At 45.3% G+C, this 16,091-nt stretch overlaps 2 protein-coding genes across 4 annotated transcripts in view; both read right to left on the reverse strand.

The window, feature by feature from the left end:
* BTBD2 (BTB domain containing 2) overlaps nt 1–16,091 on the reverse strand; it is a 628,196-nt gene that overhangs the window by 493,788 nt on the left and 118,317 nt on the right. The gene's annotated exons all lie outside the window — the stretch shown is intronic.
* LOC122946515 (E3 SUMO-protein ligase ZBED1-like) lies at nt 6,461–8,292 on the reverse strand. The gene is made up of 2 exons (XM_044306207.1): nt 7,851–8,292; nt 6,461–7,757 (listed from the first exon to the last, which is right to left on the reverse strand). The coding sequence occupies exons 1-2, from the start codon at nt 7,903–7,905 to the stop codon at nt 6,973–6,975; spliced, it is 840 nt and encodes a 279-aa protein (XP_044162142.1). The 5' UTR covers nt 7,906–8,292; the 3' UTR covers nt 6,461–6,972.

Genomic DNA, 16,091 nt, shown 5'->3' on the forward strand with positions numbered 1-16,091 from the left:
GACTTGGAAATACACAGTAGCGGGTGTGTGTGAAGTTATTCTGAATGACCCTATGTGCACCTTCAATATTATATACCCTTTTTGGGATAGATTTCAAATAGCTCTGATATAGCAGAAACCACTAAATTATGAAATTGCTAAATTGGGAATTGTACTTCAACCCAGAACAAAAAATGTGCTTTGACGGACACTAAATATCTTGCCCAGCAACAACAGTACACCGGTGGGTAACGAGAGATTTAGAGGGAATTAAATTTGAGGCCTAGTATTTAGGCGCTGGGTCACCGGTATGGATTTAGTGACAGAATTAGACTTGGAAATACACAGTAGCGGGTGTGTGTGAAGTTATTCTGAATGACCCTATGTGCACCTTCAATATTATATACCCTTTTTGGGATAGATTTCAAATAGCTCTGATATAGCAGGAACCACTAAATTATGAAATTGCTAAATTGGGAATTGTACTTCAACCCAGAACAAAAAATGTGCTTTGACGGGCACTAAATAACTTTCCCAGCTACAACAGGACAACGGTAACGAGAGATTTAGAGGGATTTAAATTTGAGGCCTAGTATTTAGGCGCTGGGTGACAGGTATGGGTTTAGTGACAGAATTAGACTTGGAAATACACAGTAGCGGGTGTGTGTGAAGTTATTCTGAATGACCCTATGTGCACCTTCAATATTATATACCCTTTTTGGGATAGATTTCAAATAGCTCTGATATAGCAGAAACCACTAAATTATGAAATTGCTAAATTGGGAATTGTACTTCAACCCAGAACAAAAAATGTGCTTTGACGGACACTAAATATCTTGCCCAGCAACAACAGTACAGCGGTGGGTAACGAGAGATTTAGAGGGAATTAAATTTGAGGCCTAGTATTTAGGCGCTGGGTCACCGGTATGGATTTAGTGACAGAATTAGACTTGGAAATACACAGTAGCGGGTGTGTGTGAAGTTACTCTGAATGACCCTATGTGCACCTTCAATATTATATACCCTTTTTGGGATAGATTTCAAAGAGCTCTGATATAGCAGGAACCACTAAATTATGAAATTGCTAAATTGGGAATTGTATTTCAACCCAGAACAAGAAATGTGCTTGAACGGACACTAAATAACTCGCCCAGCTACAGCACTAGGGACAGATTTAGCTGGATATAAATTTGAGGCCTAGTATTTAGGCGCTGGGTGACCGGTATGGATTTAGTGACAGAATTAGACTGGGATATGGCCAAAAAATGAACAGACTATTGCTGGTTAAATGCACTTGGTGTGACAGCTTCACCCTGATGTAGGCTTTAGCCAAAAAACAACCACACCATTGAGGGTTAAATGCACTTGGTGACAGGCGCAGCTTGCCCCTGATTTTGTATATGGCCAAAAAATGAACAGACTATTGCTGGTTAAATGCACTTGGTGTGACAGCTTCACCCTGATGTAGGCTTTAGCCAAAAAACAACCACACCATTGAGGGTTAAATGCACTTGGTGACAGGCGCAGCTTGCCCCTGATTTTGTATATGGCCAAAAAATGAACAGACTATTGCTGGTTAAATGCACTTGGTGTGACAGCTTCACCCTGATGTAGGCTTTAGCCAAAAAACAACCACACCATTGAGGGTTAAATGCACTTGGTGACAGGCGCAGCTTGCCCCTGATTTTGTATATGGCCAAAAAATGAACAGACTATTGCTGGTTAAATGCACTTGGTGTCACAGCTTCACCCTGATGTAGGCTTTAGCCAAAAAACAACCACACCATTGAGGGTTAAATGCACTTGGTCGCAGCTTGTGCTGGCGCACCACAAGACACAAAATGGCCGCCGATCACCCCAGAAAAATGAGACTGACAAACGGTCTGTGCAGCCTAAAAACAGTGAGCAATTGAGGATCAGCAGCTCAATGATCCACAGCTGCAGATCGATCAGTTAATCAAGTCCTTTGGAGGAGTTAATCTGCCTAATCTCGCCCTACTGTCGCAGCCGCAACCTCTCCCTACGCTAATCAGAGCAGAGTGACGGGCGGCGCTATGTGACTCCAGCTTAAATAGAGGCTGGGTCACATGGTGCTCTGGCCAATCACAGCCATGCCAATAGTAGGCATGGCTGTGATGGCCTCTTGGGGCAAGTAGTATGACGCTTGTTGATTGGCTGCTTTGCAGCCTTTCAAAAAGCGCCAAGAAAGCGTCACAAAAGCGCGAAGAAAGCGACGAACACCGAACCCGAACCCGGACTTTTACGAAAATGTCCGGGTTCGGGTCCGTGTCACGGACACCCCAAAATTCGGTACGAACCCGAACTATACAGTTCGAGTTCGCTCATCCCTACAGATGAAACCAAAGTTGAGTTGTTTGGAAGAAACACACAACACTATGTTTGGGGAAAAAGAGGCACAGCACACCAACCTCAAAACCTCATCCCAACTGTGAAGTATAGTGGTGGGGGCATCATGGTTTGGGGCTGCTTAGCTGCGCCAGGGCACGGACGGATTGCCATCATCGAAAACAAATGAATTCCCAAGTTTATCAAGACATTTTGCAGGAAAACTTAAGGCCATCTGTCCACCAACTGAAGCTCAACAGAAAATGGGTGTTGCAACAGGACAACGACCCAAAGCATAGAAGTAAATTTAACAACAGAATGGCTTAAACAGAAGAAAATAAGCCTTCTGGAGTGCCCCAGTCAGAGTCCTGACCTCAACCCGATTGAAATGCTGTGGCATGACCTCAAGAAAGCGATTCACACCAGACATCCCAAGAATATTGCTGAACTGAAACAGTTCTGTAAAGAGGAATGGTCAAGAATTACTCCTGACCGTTGTGCATGTCTGATCTGCAACTACTGGAAACGTTTAGTTGCAGTTATTGCTGCCAAAGGAGGTTCAACCAGCTATTAAATCCAAGGGTTCACAAACTTTTTCTACCTGCACTGTGAATGTTTACATGGTGTGTTCAATAAAAACATGGTAACATTTAATTGTGTGTGTGTTATTAGTTTAAGCAGACAGTGATTGTCTATTGTTGTGACTTAGATGAAGATCAGATCACATTTTATGACCAAATTTGTGCAGAAATCCATATGATTCCAAAGGGTTCACATACTTTTTATTGCAACTGTATGCGCTATTTGCCGTGTAGCGCAATGACACATTATAGGCATTGAACCCAACCCAGGCATGTGCGGTGGTGATTTCGATACGCAGAACTTGGCGGATATTACATACGATGTTGCTCTACACCTGATTAGTGTACCCTAGCCCCCCCCCCCCCCCCCCATTTGATTCAGCATATCATTAACTGCATATGGCACTTTATCAATCACATGTGATTCGTGATTATTAGATGATTTGCACCTGGCACTTTATTATGTATACACAATATGAATTTAATGTATCTTGACATCATCCTAATTATTGATCTGGTGATTGCAAGTTTTTATGTATGGAATTATGTTTATTGCACACTACACATTTTTATTTACATTTGATGTGTACTGGCATTCTTGCCTCTTATATGTTGGCAGTGTGCCGAAATAATTGGCGACATTATTATACTCAGATTAAAAGAAGTAAAAATAGTAAAATCAAAAAGTAATAGAAACAGACTAGGTATGAAAAAAAAAAAAAAAAAGGGCGGGGTACTGATGGGCTAATTTGTGTATAAGTATGTATCTATATGGGGGGGGGGGATAAAATGTGTAGAGGGATCTTGGAAAATGAGTCTAGGGAGAGTAAAAACCGTATCAAAGTCTGCATTTAAATGGAGGGAGTTTCTAGTGTAATTGAAGCAGGGCAGTTTCTTGGAACGGCGCCGACAGCAAGGTGACTGGTGACTGCCACAAACACCACACACTGTAACACATGCAGGACGGCAGCAGCCTTCTCTCACCTCCCGGCAGCGCCCTTACTACTGTACTTTATAGACGCCCTGTCACAACATGTACCCTTCTCATTTACGAGATTCCAATCCAACTAATCCCAGGCATAGTCATCTGTATTGCCGTCCTCAGGAGAGGGAGAGATGTGTCTGCTGGGATTCAAACCCACGACCTTCTGCATCAGAGGCAAAGCACTTACCCAGCTATAAAAGCTGCATAGCCACTGCCTGAAAAAATATGAGACTTCTACTTTAGACTCTGTTATAGCTGTTATAGCCAGTGTTCATCACAACACACCCAGCACTGCTATATCTGTATATGACAGCTGCTCCAGCAAACTCAGCCTGCTATATCGCTATATACGATAGTTGCCCCAGCACACCTAGCTCTGCTACATCTAATACACATGACAGCTGGCCCAGCACACTCAGCCTACTATATCTCTATATATGACAGCTGCCCTAGCACACCCAGCTCTGCTACATCTACACACATGACAGCTGCCCCTGCACACTCAGTTCTGCTATATCTCTATATATCTATCTACTGTATAGTAATACTTAGATATATATATAATCTATCTAAGTATTACTATACAGTAGATAGATATATAGAGATATAGCAGAACTGAGTGTGCAGGGGCAGCTGTCATGTGTATAGATGTAGCAGAGCTGGGTGTGCTGGAGCAGCCATCATATATAGAGATAGCTGCCCCAGCACACCCAGCTCTGCTACATCTATACACACCACAGCTGCCCCAGCACACTCAGATATGCTATATCTCTATATATCTATCTACTGTATAGTAATACTTGGAGATATATAGTTATAGCAGAGCTGAGTGTGCTGGGGCAGCTGTCATGTGTATAGATGTAGCAGTGCTGGGTGTGCTGGGGCAGCTATCATATCTAGAGATATAGCAGTGCTGAGTGTGCTGGAGCAGCTGTCATATACAGATATAGCAGTGCTGGGTGTGTGCAGCTGTCATGTGTATAGATGTACACTGGCTATAACAGCTATAACAGAGTCTATAGTAGAAGTCTCATTTTTTTTTTTTTTTTTTCACTCAGTGGTAGGGGTGGGCGATATGGCCTAAAATCTATATTGCAATATAATTTGAATCATGTGCGATATGCGATATATATTGCGATATATTATTTTCTTCTGTATGTATACAAAAAAAGCAAATTAATAAACTTTGCAAGAAATTTTTAATATGTGTATTGTGTAACACATCTTTTTCCAAACAATGTGAAGATGAAGTGTTAGTAAAACACACATTTCTTGAAAATAAAGTGCAAATTGCAAAATGTAAAATAAATAACATCACATTTCTTTTCCTCCTATCCTGATTACTTAGGTCCCCCTCCATTCACATCGCCGTTTCTCCTTTTTGGCTCGGTTGAGGAGCAGGAGAACGGAAAGGACGGATTCGGCACATAACTGACCACTGACTCAGCGTAACAGAGCCTAAAGACCCCATAGACTATAATGGGGTCCGTTCTGTGTCTGCTCAGAACATGATTTTTGAGCGGAGACAAAAGTAGTGCACTTTCGTCTCCGCAAAAAATAAAAAATAAATAATCATTCTTAGCGGACACTGAACGGACCCCATTATAGTCTATGGGGTCTTTAGGCTCTGTTACGCTCAGTTAGTGGTCATTTAACTGCAGAATCCGTCCTTTCAGTTCTCCTGCTCCTTAACGGAGCTGGAGAACGGAAAGGAGAAACAGTGATGTGTGAACGAGCCCTTACTTATATTGCACAAAAATAAAAAGCTGCACATATTTGAACGAAAAAGCCTTCAAGTTCAACAGGTTTCTTTACGGTAAACAGTTAAAGGGAACTTGACAAGTGTCATCAACTTTATGCTGCTGTTAGTCTGGGCAGCATAAAGTAAGGACAGGTGAGTTGTTGATTTCATCAGTCCGTGTAGTTTAAAAGTAAGTGGTTGCCCGAGAACCAACATCACACTCATTACAGACTGGGCCTGGAAGAGAGTCCCGGCCACCTGAGAAGAGTCCTGGTTATTCATGAATTCCTGCTCTCCCTGCCCCCCTGCTGATGACTGACAGGCTTCTGCCTAGCTCCCTTTCTAGGAGAGAACTGCCAATCATCAGCTGATGGTGGAGAGCAGGAGAAGGAGAATATGAATAACCGTCCCAGGACTCTTCTCAGGTAGATTTGACTATTTTCAAGGCCTGAGCTGCAATGTTTATGACGCTGGTTCTCAGCAACCACTTACTTTTAGCTGATGAGTGACACACTGCTGAAATCAGTATTTTTGTCATTATTTTATGCTGCGCTGTGTCAGTGAGGTCAACATAAAAGGTGATGACAGGACAGGTTCCCTTTAAATATATAACAAATTGCAAACCAAAATGTAGTGCGAGTGCGACTGAACATCAGCCTTGCGTGCCATTACATTTAATATCTCCCTATTGGTCCAGAGGACCTGATTGAGCGTTACCTTCGCACACTCACTGAATAGTTTTATTAAAATTCTACTTTATTGATATCCTTTAAAATCACTTCGTGTTAGACAAGGAACTAAAAAATGTGATTAAAATTACTGAGGGAGGCCACGTCCCTTCCCTATAAACTGAACTCCCTGAGTAATTTTTTAATCACATTTTTGAGTTCCACTTCCTTGCCTAACACTAGTGATTTTAAAGGATATATCAATAAAGTAGAATCTCTCAATAAAACTATTCAGTGGCCTCGGGTGCGTAACGCTCAGGTCCTCTGGAGTAATCAATAAGGAGATAATAAATACAGGAGTATAGCGTTGCACGCCTCCTGAGGGGTCCTGTCAATTACATAATGCAGTAAAATGCACTTCAGCCAAGGTTTTTTGCCAGGAACACAAGTTTGTCCACAGTCTCGGGCTTCAGTGCAGATCGGTGGCATGTTACTATATTGCCACTGGTGCTGAATGCCCTTTCTGAAGGGGCACTTGTGGCAGGAATGCAAAGATATTTCTTGGCTAGGCTTGCCACCCTGGGAAAATTAGCCTGGTGCAACCTCCACCACTCCAGTGGGTCAGCTTCTCCTTCTACATCCAGTGCCTGCAGGTAACTCTTAAGCTCAATTTTAATCGCTTCTGTGTCGGTGAGGGCAGCTGGGCCAGGCTGAGCAGATGCATTTTTTTAAAAAGCTGCCCAGACTTCGTTTACTCCTCTTGGGTTCTTTCTGGGCTTCTCCATCAGCTCCTGTGCTTGTGTGTGATGGTGGTGACTCTGTGGCAGACACAGCTTGATTCTCTAGCAGTGCCTGAATTTCTGCTGCTGTCTTTGTAAAGATGAACTCTTTTCGGTCATCTGCTATATATGATCTGAAGCGTGGGTCGACCAAGGAGGCCATATCCAGGAGGTTATCAGTTGCAACGTCCGAGTACTTCTCATTTAAATACTTGAGGATGACTGTCTTCATGTCCTTCGTCAGTTCTGTGTCAATGTCATCATCAGCTAGAGGAAGAACTGTGTTGTTTAGAAGGTGAAGCACAGGTTTGACAGTCGACACACTCACATACTCTTCTCCAGACAGAGCATCTGTAAACTCCAACAGGGGACTGAGGGTCTTGTTCATAGATTCTAACACATCAATGTCCTGCCAAGTTGGTACCAGGTGCCTGGTTTTCCAGTCTGCTTTCAGGACCTGTGATATGGCATTCTCTTGTTCGAGCAGCCGCTGAATCATCTGTTGTCGAGACGCCCATCTTGTTGGTGTTTCAGTGATGAGGCGGTGAGGAGGCAGGTTTAGCTCAGCCTGGGCATTAGCCATTTCTCTCTTCCTTTTCCAAGCGTAAGAAAAGGCACTCACTATTTTCTTGCATTTGCCAATGGCATGTTCAACACGGGCGTCTCTCACACTTCTCTCTAAGGACAAAATTGGAAGATATCGTTAGCAGCACATCAACCCCTGCATAATGTAACTAGTCTAGGACTAAAAGAAACGGGTCGTCTACCTACCTATGGCGAGGTGGAGCCTGTGACCAAAGCACTGCAGTCTTGTCCAGCCGTTCATTTCCACTGCTTTCACAATATTTGCGCCATTGTCGGTGGTTATGCAGACTTGTAACTCTTCTTTAAGTCTTCATGACTCGAGCGCTTCCTTCAATCCCTGAGATATCAGTTCACCTGTATGATTCTCGGGAAAATAAGATGTCTGTAGGCATCTGCTGCACAACTTCCACTCGTCATTGATGAAGTGGATTGTGAGACTAATGTAAGGCTCCATTGTGCGACTTGACCACAAGTCCGTAGTAGTTGCATAGTATTTTATGCTCCGGAGTTCGTTCTTTACTTGCTCGCGGACTTTGTCATACAGTTTGGGCACTTCAGTTTGGCTAAAGTATTTGCGGCTAGGTACCTCGTAACGTGGATCAAGTGTCTTAATCATGTTCTGAAAGCCGCTTTTCTCCACTGTAAGAAACGGCACCATGTCCTTACGCAGGTATAGGGTAATGGCATTTGTAATAGCAATCCACCGCCGATTTTTTTTGTCATACGGAGTGCCTTTAGAAAATGCTTTCACAATATTGGTCTGTTGGTGGGCAGGCCCGGCAGGGCCACCTTTTTTCTTTCCAATAGACTGACTGGCCGTTTGTGGAGGAGGGCGCAGTTTTTGGCTATCTTGGTATTCCAAAACGTGCTTTATTTTGAGGTGATGAAACAAATTGGTTGTATTCCCTCTCTTCGAAATTATTGTCGCCCGGCATATTTTGCAGATTATAATTTTCTGCTCCACATCCGACTCCTTAAACCCAAACCAGGTCCATATGACAGATGTTGCACCGGTCTTCTTTATGAGCACCTCCGGCTCCTCCTTCCCACATGCTGTAAGCTCCTCCATGAAGTTGATCTTGATGACATATAGGGCACCTGCAGGAAACTATTATTTTAGCAATCGAATTGAGTACTCGTCTCTAAGACGACAAACCGTCTCTTAAACTATTACTAATGTATCGCTAATTGCTTTTTAAAAACAGAGTAGACCCATGGCATTAGCCAATTGCCATCATCAGACATGTCCCCCAGAGCCAGTGCCATCAGCCCCATAGCATTTGCCATCATCTTCTATCAGACTGTGTGATGACTGTGCAAATGCCATGGGGCTAATCTGATGGCACTGGCTCACTGCTGGGGGACATGTCTGATGGCAAATGCCACATGGGGCTAATCTGATGGCACTGGCTCACTGCTGGGGATGGGGATACATGTCTGATGACTGCAAATGCCAAGGGGAGGATCTGATGGCACTGGCGCACTGGGGGACACATCAGACATGGCCCCCCCAGCATTTGAACAGTGCCATCTGATCTGCCCCATGTGGCATTTGCATTTTGCCATCATCAGACTTGTGTCCTGTCCCCCAGAAGAGAGTCAGTGCCAATCAGACTCTATCTCAACCCCATGTGGCATTTGCCATCAGAGATGTGTCCGCCAGCAGCAGTGAGCCAGTGCCATCAGATAATGTGGCCATCAGATCAGACATGTGTCCCCCAGCAGTGTGAGCCAGTGCCATCAGATAATGTGGCCATCAGATCAGACATGTGTCCCCCAGCAGTGTGAGCCAGTGCCATCAGATAATGTGGCCATCAGATCAGACATGTGTCCCCCAGCAGTGTGAGCCAGTGCCATCAGATAATGTGGCCATCAGATCAGACATGTGTCCCCCAGCAGTGTGAGCCAGTGGCTCAGTGCCAGAATCAGATAATGTGGCATTTGGATTTGCCATCACATCATCGGACTTCATGCGTCTCACTCTCCTCCCCTGCGGCTGCTATACATTCAGAGAGCATCATGCCATCATGGTCGTAGACTCTCAGTGCCATCAGCAGAAGATTATCATTCACTTCTGCAGCATCAGCCCCCATCCATGGCCATCCTTTCCTTATCCGTTTTCTCTGTGCGCACGCCGGCCCTGCCCCTGGCCAGTACTACAGCGGTATTGCGGAGTCCAAAAGAAGCTAAAGGTAATGATTCAGGTGGTGATATTGCAGTACGGCGATATAGGCGAAAATCCATATCGTGGCCCAAATTAATATCGCATATCGCCCACCCCTACTCAGTGGCTATGCAGCTCTTATAGCTGTGTGGTTAAAGGGGTTGTCCGGGTTCAGAGCTGAACTCGGACATACCCTTATTTTCACCCCGGCAGCCCCCCTGAGCCTAGCATCGGAGCATCTCATGCTCCGATGCGCTCCAGTGCCCTGCGCTAGATTGCGCAGGGCACAGGCTCTTTTGTTTTCAATAACACACTGCCGGGTGGTAACTTCCGCCCGGCAGTGTGTTCGGTGACGTCACCGGCTCTGAGGGGTGGGCTTTAGCTCTGCCCTAGCCGTTTTACTGGCTAGGGCAGAGCCAAATCCCGCCCATCAGTGCCGGTGACGTCACCGGGCTTCCCGTCAGCCCCATAGAGAGCCCCGGTACGTCACCGGAACTCTGAAAAATGCCTTTGCCCTGTGCAATTTAGCGCAGGGCAAAGGAGAGCATCGGAGCATGAACTGCTCCGATGCTCCTGTCAGGGGGGCTGCCGGGGTGAAAATGGAGGGCTGTCCAGGTTCAGCTCTGAACCTGGACAACCCCTTTAAGTGCCTTGCCTCTGATACAGAAGGTCGTGGGTTCAAATCCCAGCAGAAACTTTTCTGAAATACAGGCTTAATTAGAATACACAAGCATTGACTCCATATATTGACATACAGAGCGGGACACAGGAAGAGGCTGCATCGCTGACATGGAGGTAAGTATAAGTGTTTTTTGTTTGTTTTTTTAAATACCTGACTGTTACTGCCACATGGGGGAGTGGGAGGAACTTGATACTGGCACATGGGAGGGGGATTGGCACCCGATACTGGCACATGGGGGGAAAGGAAAGAGACACTTGATACTGGCACATGGCGGGGTTGGCACTATGATACTAACACATGGGGCGGGAGAGAGGCACTTTATACTGGCACATTGGGAGGGGGAAGGGGAGATGGCACTATGATACTGGCACATACCAGGGGGGACTACTGGCACACACCAGGGGGGACTACTGGCACACACCAGGGGGGACTACTGGCACACACCAGGGGGGACTACTGGCACACACCAGGGGGGACTACTGGCACACACCAGGGGGGACTACTGGCACACACCAGGGGGGACTACTGGCACACACCAGGGGGACTACTGGCCAGGGGACTACTGGCACACACCAGGGGGGACTACTGGCACACACCAGGGGGGACTACTGGCACACACCAGGGGGGACTACTGGCACACACCAGGGGGGACTACTGGCACACACCAGGGGGGACTACTGGCACACACCAGGGGGGACTACTGGCACACACCAGGGGGGACTACTGGCACAAACCAGGGGGGACTACTGGCACACACCAGGGGGGACTACTGGCACACACCAGGGGGGACTACTGGCACACACCAGGGGGGACTACTGGCACACACCGGGGGGACTGCTGGCACACACCGGGGGGACTGCTGGCACACACCAGGGGGGACTACTGGCACATACCAGGGGGGACTACTGGCACATAAGGGGGACAACTGGCTTATGATAGGAGGCTACTGGAACATAAGGGGGGCACTCTGGCTACTGGCACATTATGGTGGGGGGGCTCTTATTACTGGCACATGATTGGGGGCATCTATGGGGGCACATCTTACTGGCACATGATTGGGGGCAACTATTGGGGCATCTACTAAGGCTAAAAAAGAAGGGGTATTTTATATGGGGGGCTCTGTATAGGGGCATTTTATACTGGGACACATTATGGTGGGTACTATGGGGAAGGGGGAAAAGGAGCACTATGGGGTCATCTAAGAGGCACTGAGAAGGGGTATTTTATATTGGCACATTATGGGAACATTAGCTCAACTGGGGCATTACAAGGGGGTATGTTCTGCACATTGTTGAGGAAGGGTTGAGAGATATATATATATATATATATATATATATATATACATACACACACACACACATGCATGCAAACACGTGCGTGCATGCATGTAATATATATATATATATATATATATATATATATATATATATAATTTGAAGAAAGTGAGGAAGCAGCACACTGTATAAGCAGGGGGTGCACGTCCGGCCAGTGTGGACCAGCACCTTGGTCCAATGTAGTAGAAATGAAAAATAACCAGCAGCACTCCAAATCAATTCAAAAGTGGATGGTTTATTGGACCCAAAATCAGGCGACGTTTCAACAGCTTGTTGCTGTCTTTATCAAGCACAGTGCACATGTGTTACAGACACACTTTAAATAAGGGCATCAATCAAAAATAGATTAACATCAATTGAACATAATACAGTGAATATACAGTGAACGAACAATACATGTGATCATAAAAAATACATATAACAAATTGGCCTCATTTGGCCAAAATAATATTATTATTTTATTAATATTATTTTGGCCAAATGAGGCCAATTTGTTATATGTATTTTTTATGATCACATGTATTGTTTGTTCACTGTATATTCACTGTATTATGTTCAATTGATGTTAATCTATTTTTGATTGATGCCCTTATTTAAAGTGTGTCTGTAACACATGTGCACTGTGCTTGATAAAGACAGCAACAAGCTGTTGAAACGTCGCCTGATTTTGGGTCCAATAAACCATCCACTTTTGAATTGATTTGGAGTGCTGCTGGCTATTTTTCATATATATATATATATATATATATATATATATATATATATATATATATACGCGCGCATGCATGCATTAATCAATCACTATAGGAGGATGTGCGCAGATGTGCCCAGCATCTGCGCACATCTGCCCTTAGTGGCCCACAGGGTCTCATGTTGGCCCCTGTGGGATATATGTGCCTCTTTAAACTGTGCCCCTTATAATATATATATGGCTGTGGCCCCTTATATATCTATAGTCCCCCTTAGAATATACATATCCCCTTATAATATATATCTTCCTAATGTGCAATATATATATATATATATATATATATATATATATAACATATATATACATATACACACACACCCATGTGTGTATTTCCCCCCCCCCTCCCTATACCTGAAACCAGGCGCATCGGTGTGAATGTGCCCCAAGCATTCACACAGATGTAATCTGGTTGATTACATCAGAATGTCCGGACTAAGGTCCGGTGATCCTGAGGACTACAAAGGACTCAGATTCAACAGAATCTGAGCCCTTTGCTGTAATTATCTCCAGCACTGCTAACATCTCGCTGGCCGGAATGCAGAGTGCCACAGGCGTGCAGCGCCACAGGCCGGAATGCAGAGTGCTGTTGGCGTGCAGCGAGTCCCCCGATGTGCGGGCCGGCGCAGTGACATCATATCACTGCGCCGGCCCACGTGTCGATGATGGGCGGGCGCGCACCCCCTGGTGGGCGGTGCGGGAGTGTGGGGGGCCGCTGGGGATAAATATCCAGCGGCCCCTGCACTCGAAGAAAGGGTCAGGACCCCGACCGGATCCCCCACCCTGATAGGAGAGAGCGATCGTCGGTCAGTACAGCGCGGCCTCCCCTCCGGCTGAAGACCCCTACCGGACCCCCCTCCTGGAGGAGAGAGCAACCGGCGCTCAGAAGAGGCGAGGCGACCCCCCCCCCCCCACCCGGATAGGAGAGCCGTGCCGTCCGCATAAGAGGGACCCCTAGGAGAGCGCGATCGCCGCTCCCCCCCCCCCCCCCAGAACGAACGAGCGAGCAACATAGAATAAGAATCACCCCCCCCCCCCCTTTATTAACCCTTACCCCACCAACGTTCCCCTACTTAACCCTTATACCCCTGACTCCATACCCCTAGATATTCCTTCTGGTTAACCATACCTCTTGTTACCATACCCCTTAACCCCTGATAAAACATATAATCCCTGATTTACCCTTGCCCTACCCTGATACAGCCCTGGTGGCAACCCCTGACAACCCCTGCCACACACCCCCCCTCACTGTACACTTGCAGGGTATTAACCCCTGCATTGCTGCACAGCCCTGATCACCCCTATTGTTAACCCTTCCCTGATACTGTAATTGTGTTTTGCTTACACCCCTGTAAGACCACCGTTAACCCTTGTCGTACCCCATAGGGATAGTATAGAACCAGGTGGGTGGGTTGCTAATATTCGTATGTGTGTGTATTGTATAGTTAGTTTATGGGTGGACACTGGGAATTGTGTCGTTTAGTATTGTACATTTAGTGCTGTATTGTTAGTGTATTGCGTGCTTAGTGTATCAGGTATCAATAAATACTGTGTTTCATGTACCACTATCTGTGTAACGTGTAGTTATTAGTGATAGTTTTGTAAGGTGCATGCAGCTAGCGTAGAGTCATCAATAGACGGCTCCTCCTATTTATGATTAAAGAGGACCTTTCACTCGTATACAAACTAAAAACTAACTCTATCTGTGGACAGAGCGGCGCCCAGGGGTCCCCCTGCACTTACTAGTATGCCTGGGCGCCGCTCCGTTCGCCCGGTATAGGCTCCGGTGTCTCAGCTCCGTCTGTTGTACTGGACTGATTTTTTGTAGGAGGCGTGTCCCTTGCTGCAGCACTGGCCAATCGCAGCGCACAGCTCATAGCCAGTCTATGAGCTGTGTGCTGCGATTGGCCAGCACTGCAGCAAGGGACACGCCTCCTACAAAAAATCAGTCCAGTACAACAGACGGAGCTGAGACACCGGAGCCTATACCGGGCGAACGGAGCGGCGCCCAGGTATACTAGTAAGTGCAGGGGGACCCCTGGGCGCCGCTCTGCCCACAGATAGAGTTAGTTTTTAGTTTGTATATTAGTGAAAGGTCCTCTTTAATTATCGATATTCGCATAATATTGGTGATTATTCTTCCCCCTTTGCACACATTATAAGGTGAAATATTTCTACTGGGGGGGCATTATGGTGGGCTTTATTACTCCCCCATGGTATGACCCCCTAGTAGCAGCACCAGCCTCTCCCTGCTCTGCTATCCCTCTGCCCCTTCTCCAAATCCTTATTATGAAATCTTTCTCATTAGGATAAAAGCACAACATCAGATACACCGAGCCCCCGGCTAAAGTGGTGTCCGAGATCCTCAAGGGCCAAACCAAGTAACTAACGTTTTATGTGGAGTATGTTTATGTTATACACATATAGCATACACTGTGCCACACAATATACAGTATACCTCTACACTGTGTAGGGATTATACTGTTTATTGTACAGCATGGCACAGAGGTTATATTGTCCAGCATGGTGTAACCTCCATACAATTTATGTACAGTATACAGTAATCCACCTTGCCATCTATGCTTTGAATCTGGTTTTATATGTTACTTGGTTTTTGTAAATTTACTTGCGTTTGCTAGTTGATACCTGCTGTGATTGGGTTTTAGTTAGTTATTAAATGCTAACATGACAGTTTTTGGGTTTTGCACATTGATGATTGTATTTCATGACTACTCTAAGGGTAATGCCTTCCTTTATACTGCAGTTCTCCTGTACCACTGTGACTTCTAGCAGTTTAAACAGTAATTTATTATTTTCTTTTGCCTTCAATAAATCTTGTGTTAAGCATAACTAACAAATATATATATATATATATATATATATATATATATATATATTTTAGTGTGAGAAGGCTGCAAGTACTCTTCCGATATGATTTCATCGAGCAGTTTTGATTGGAGGGGAGAGTTTCTTTTGACACTCACCCTGAGAGAAGTTTTACCTAGAAACTGCACTGAATTGAATTTACTATATTCTTCCCATATATTAATTGGTAATTTTGAGTAAGTGATGTCACTTGGAGGAGCAGTAGGATCCATATACAGTTGCAAGAAAAAGTATGTGAACCCTTTGGAATTATATGGATTTCTGCACAAATTGGTCATAAAATGTGATCTGATCTTCATCTAAGTCACAACAATAGACAATCACAGTCTGCTTAAACTAATAACACAGAATAAAAGGTTACCATGTTTTTATTGAACACATCATGTAAACATTCACAGTGCAGGTGGAAAAAGTATGTGAACCCTTGGATTTAATAACTAGTTGAAGCTCCTTTGGCAGCAATAACTTCAACCAAATCTTTCCTGTAGTTGCAGATCAGACGTACCGTATTTTTCGCCCCATAAGACGCACTTTTTCTTCCCCCAAAATGGGGGAGAAATGCCCCTGTGGCTTATGGGGCGAATGCTCGCAGTTTTACATCGCAAGCGGGGAC

The sequence above is a fragment of the Bufo gargarizans genome, chromosome 1 (genome assembly GCF_014858855.1).
Source record: "Bufo gargarizans isolate SCDJY-AF-19 chromosome 1, ASM1485885v1, whole genome shotgun sequence".
NCBI lineage: Eukaryota > Metazoa > Chordata > Amphibia > Anura > Bufonidae > Bufo > Bufo gargarizans.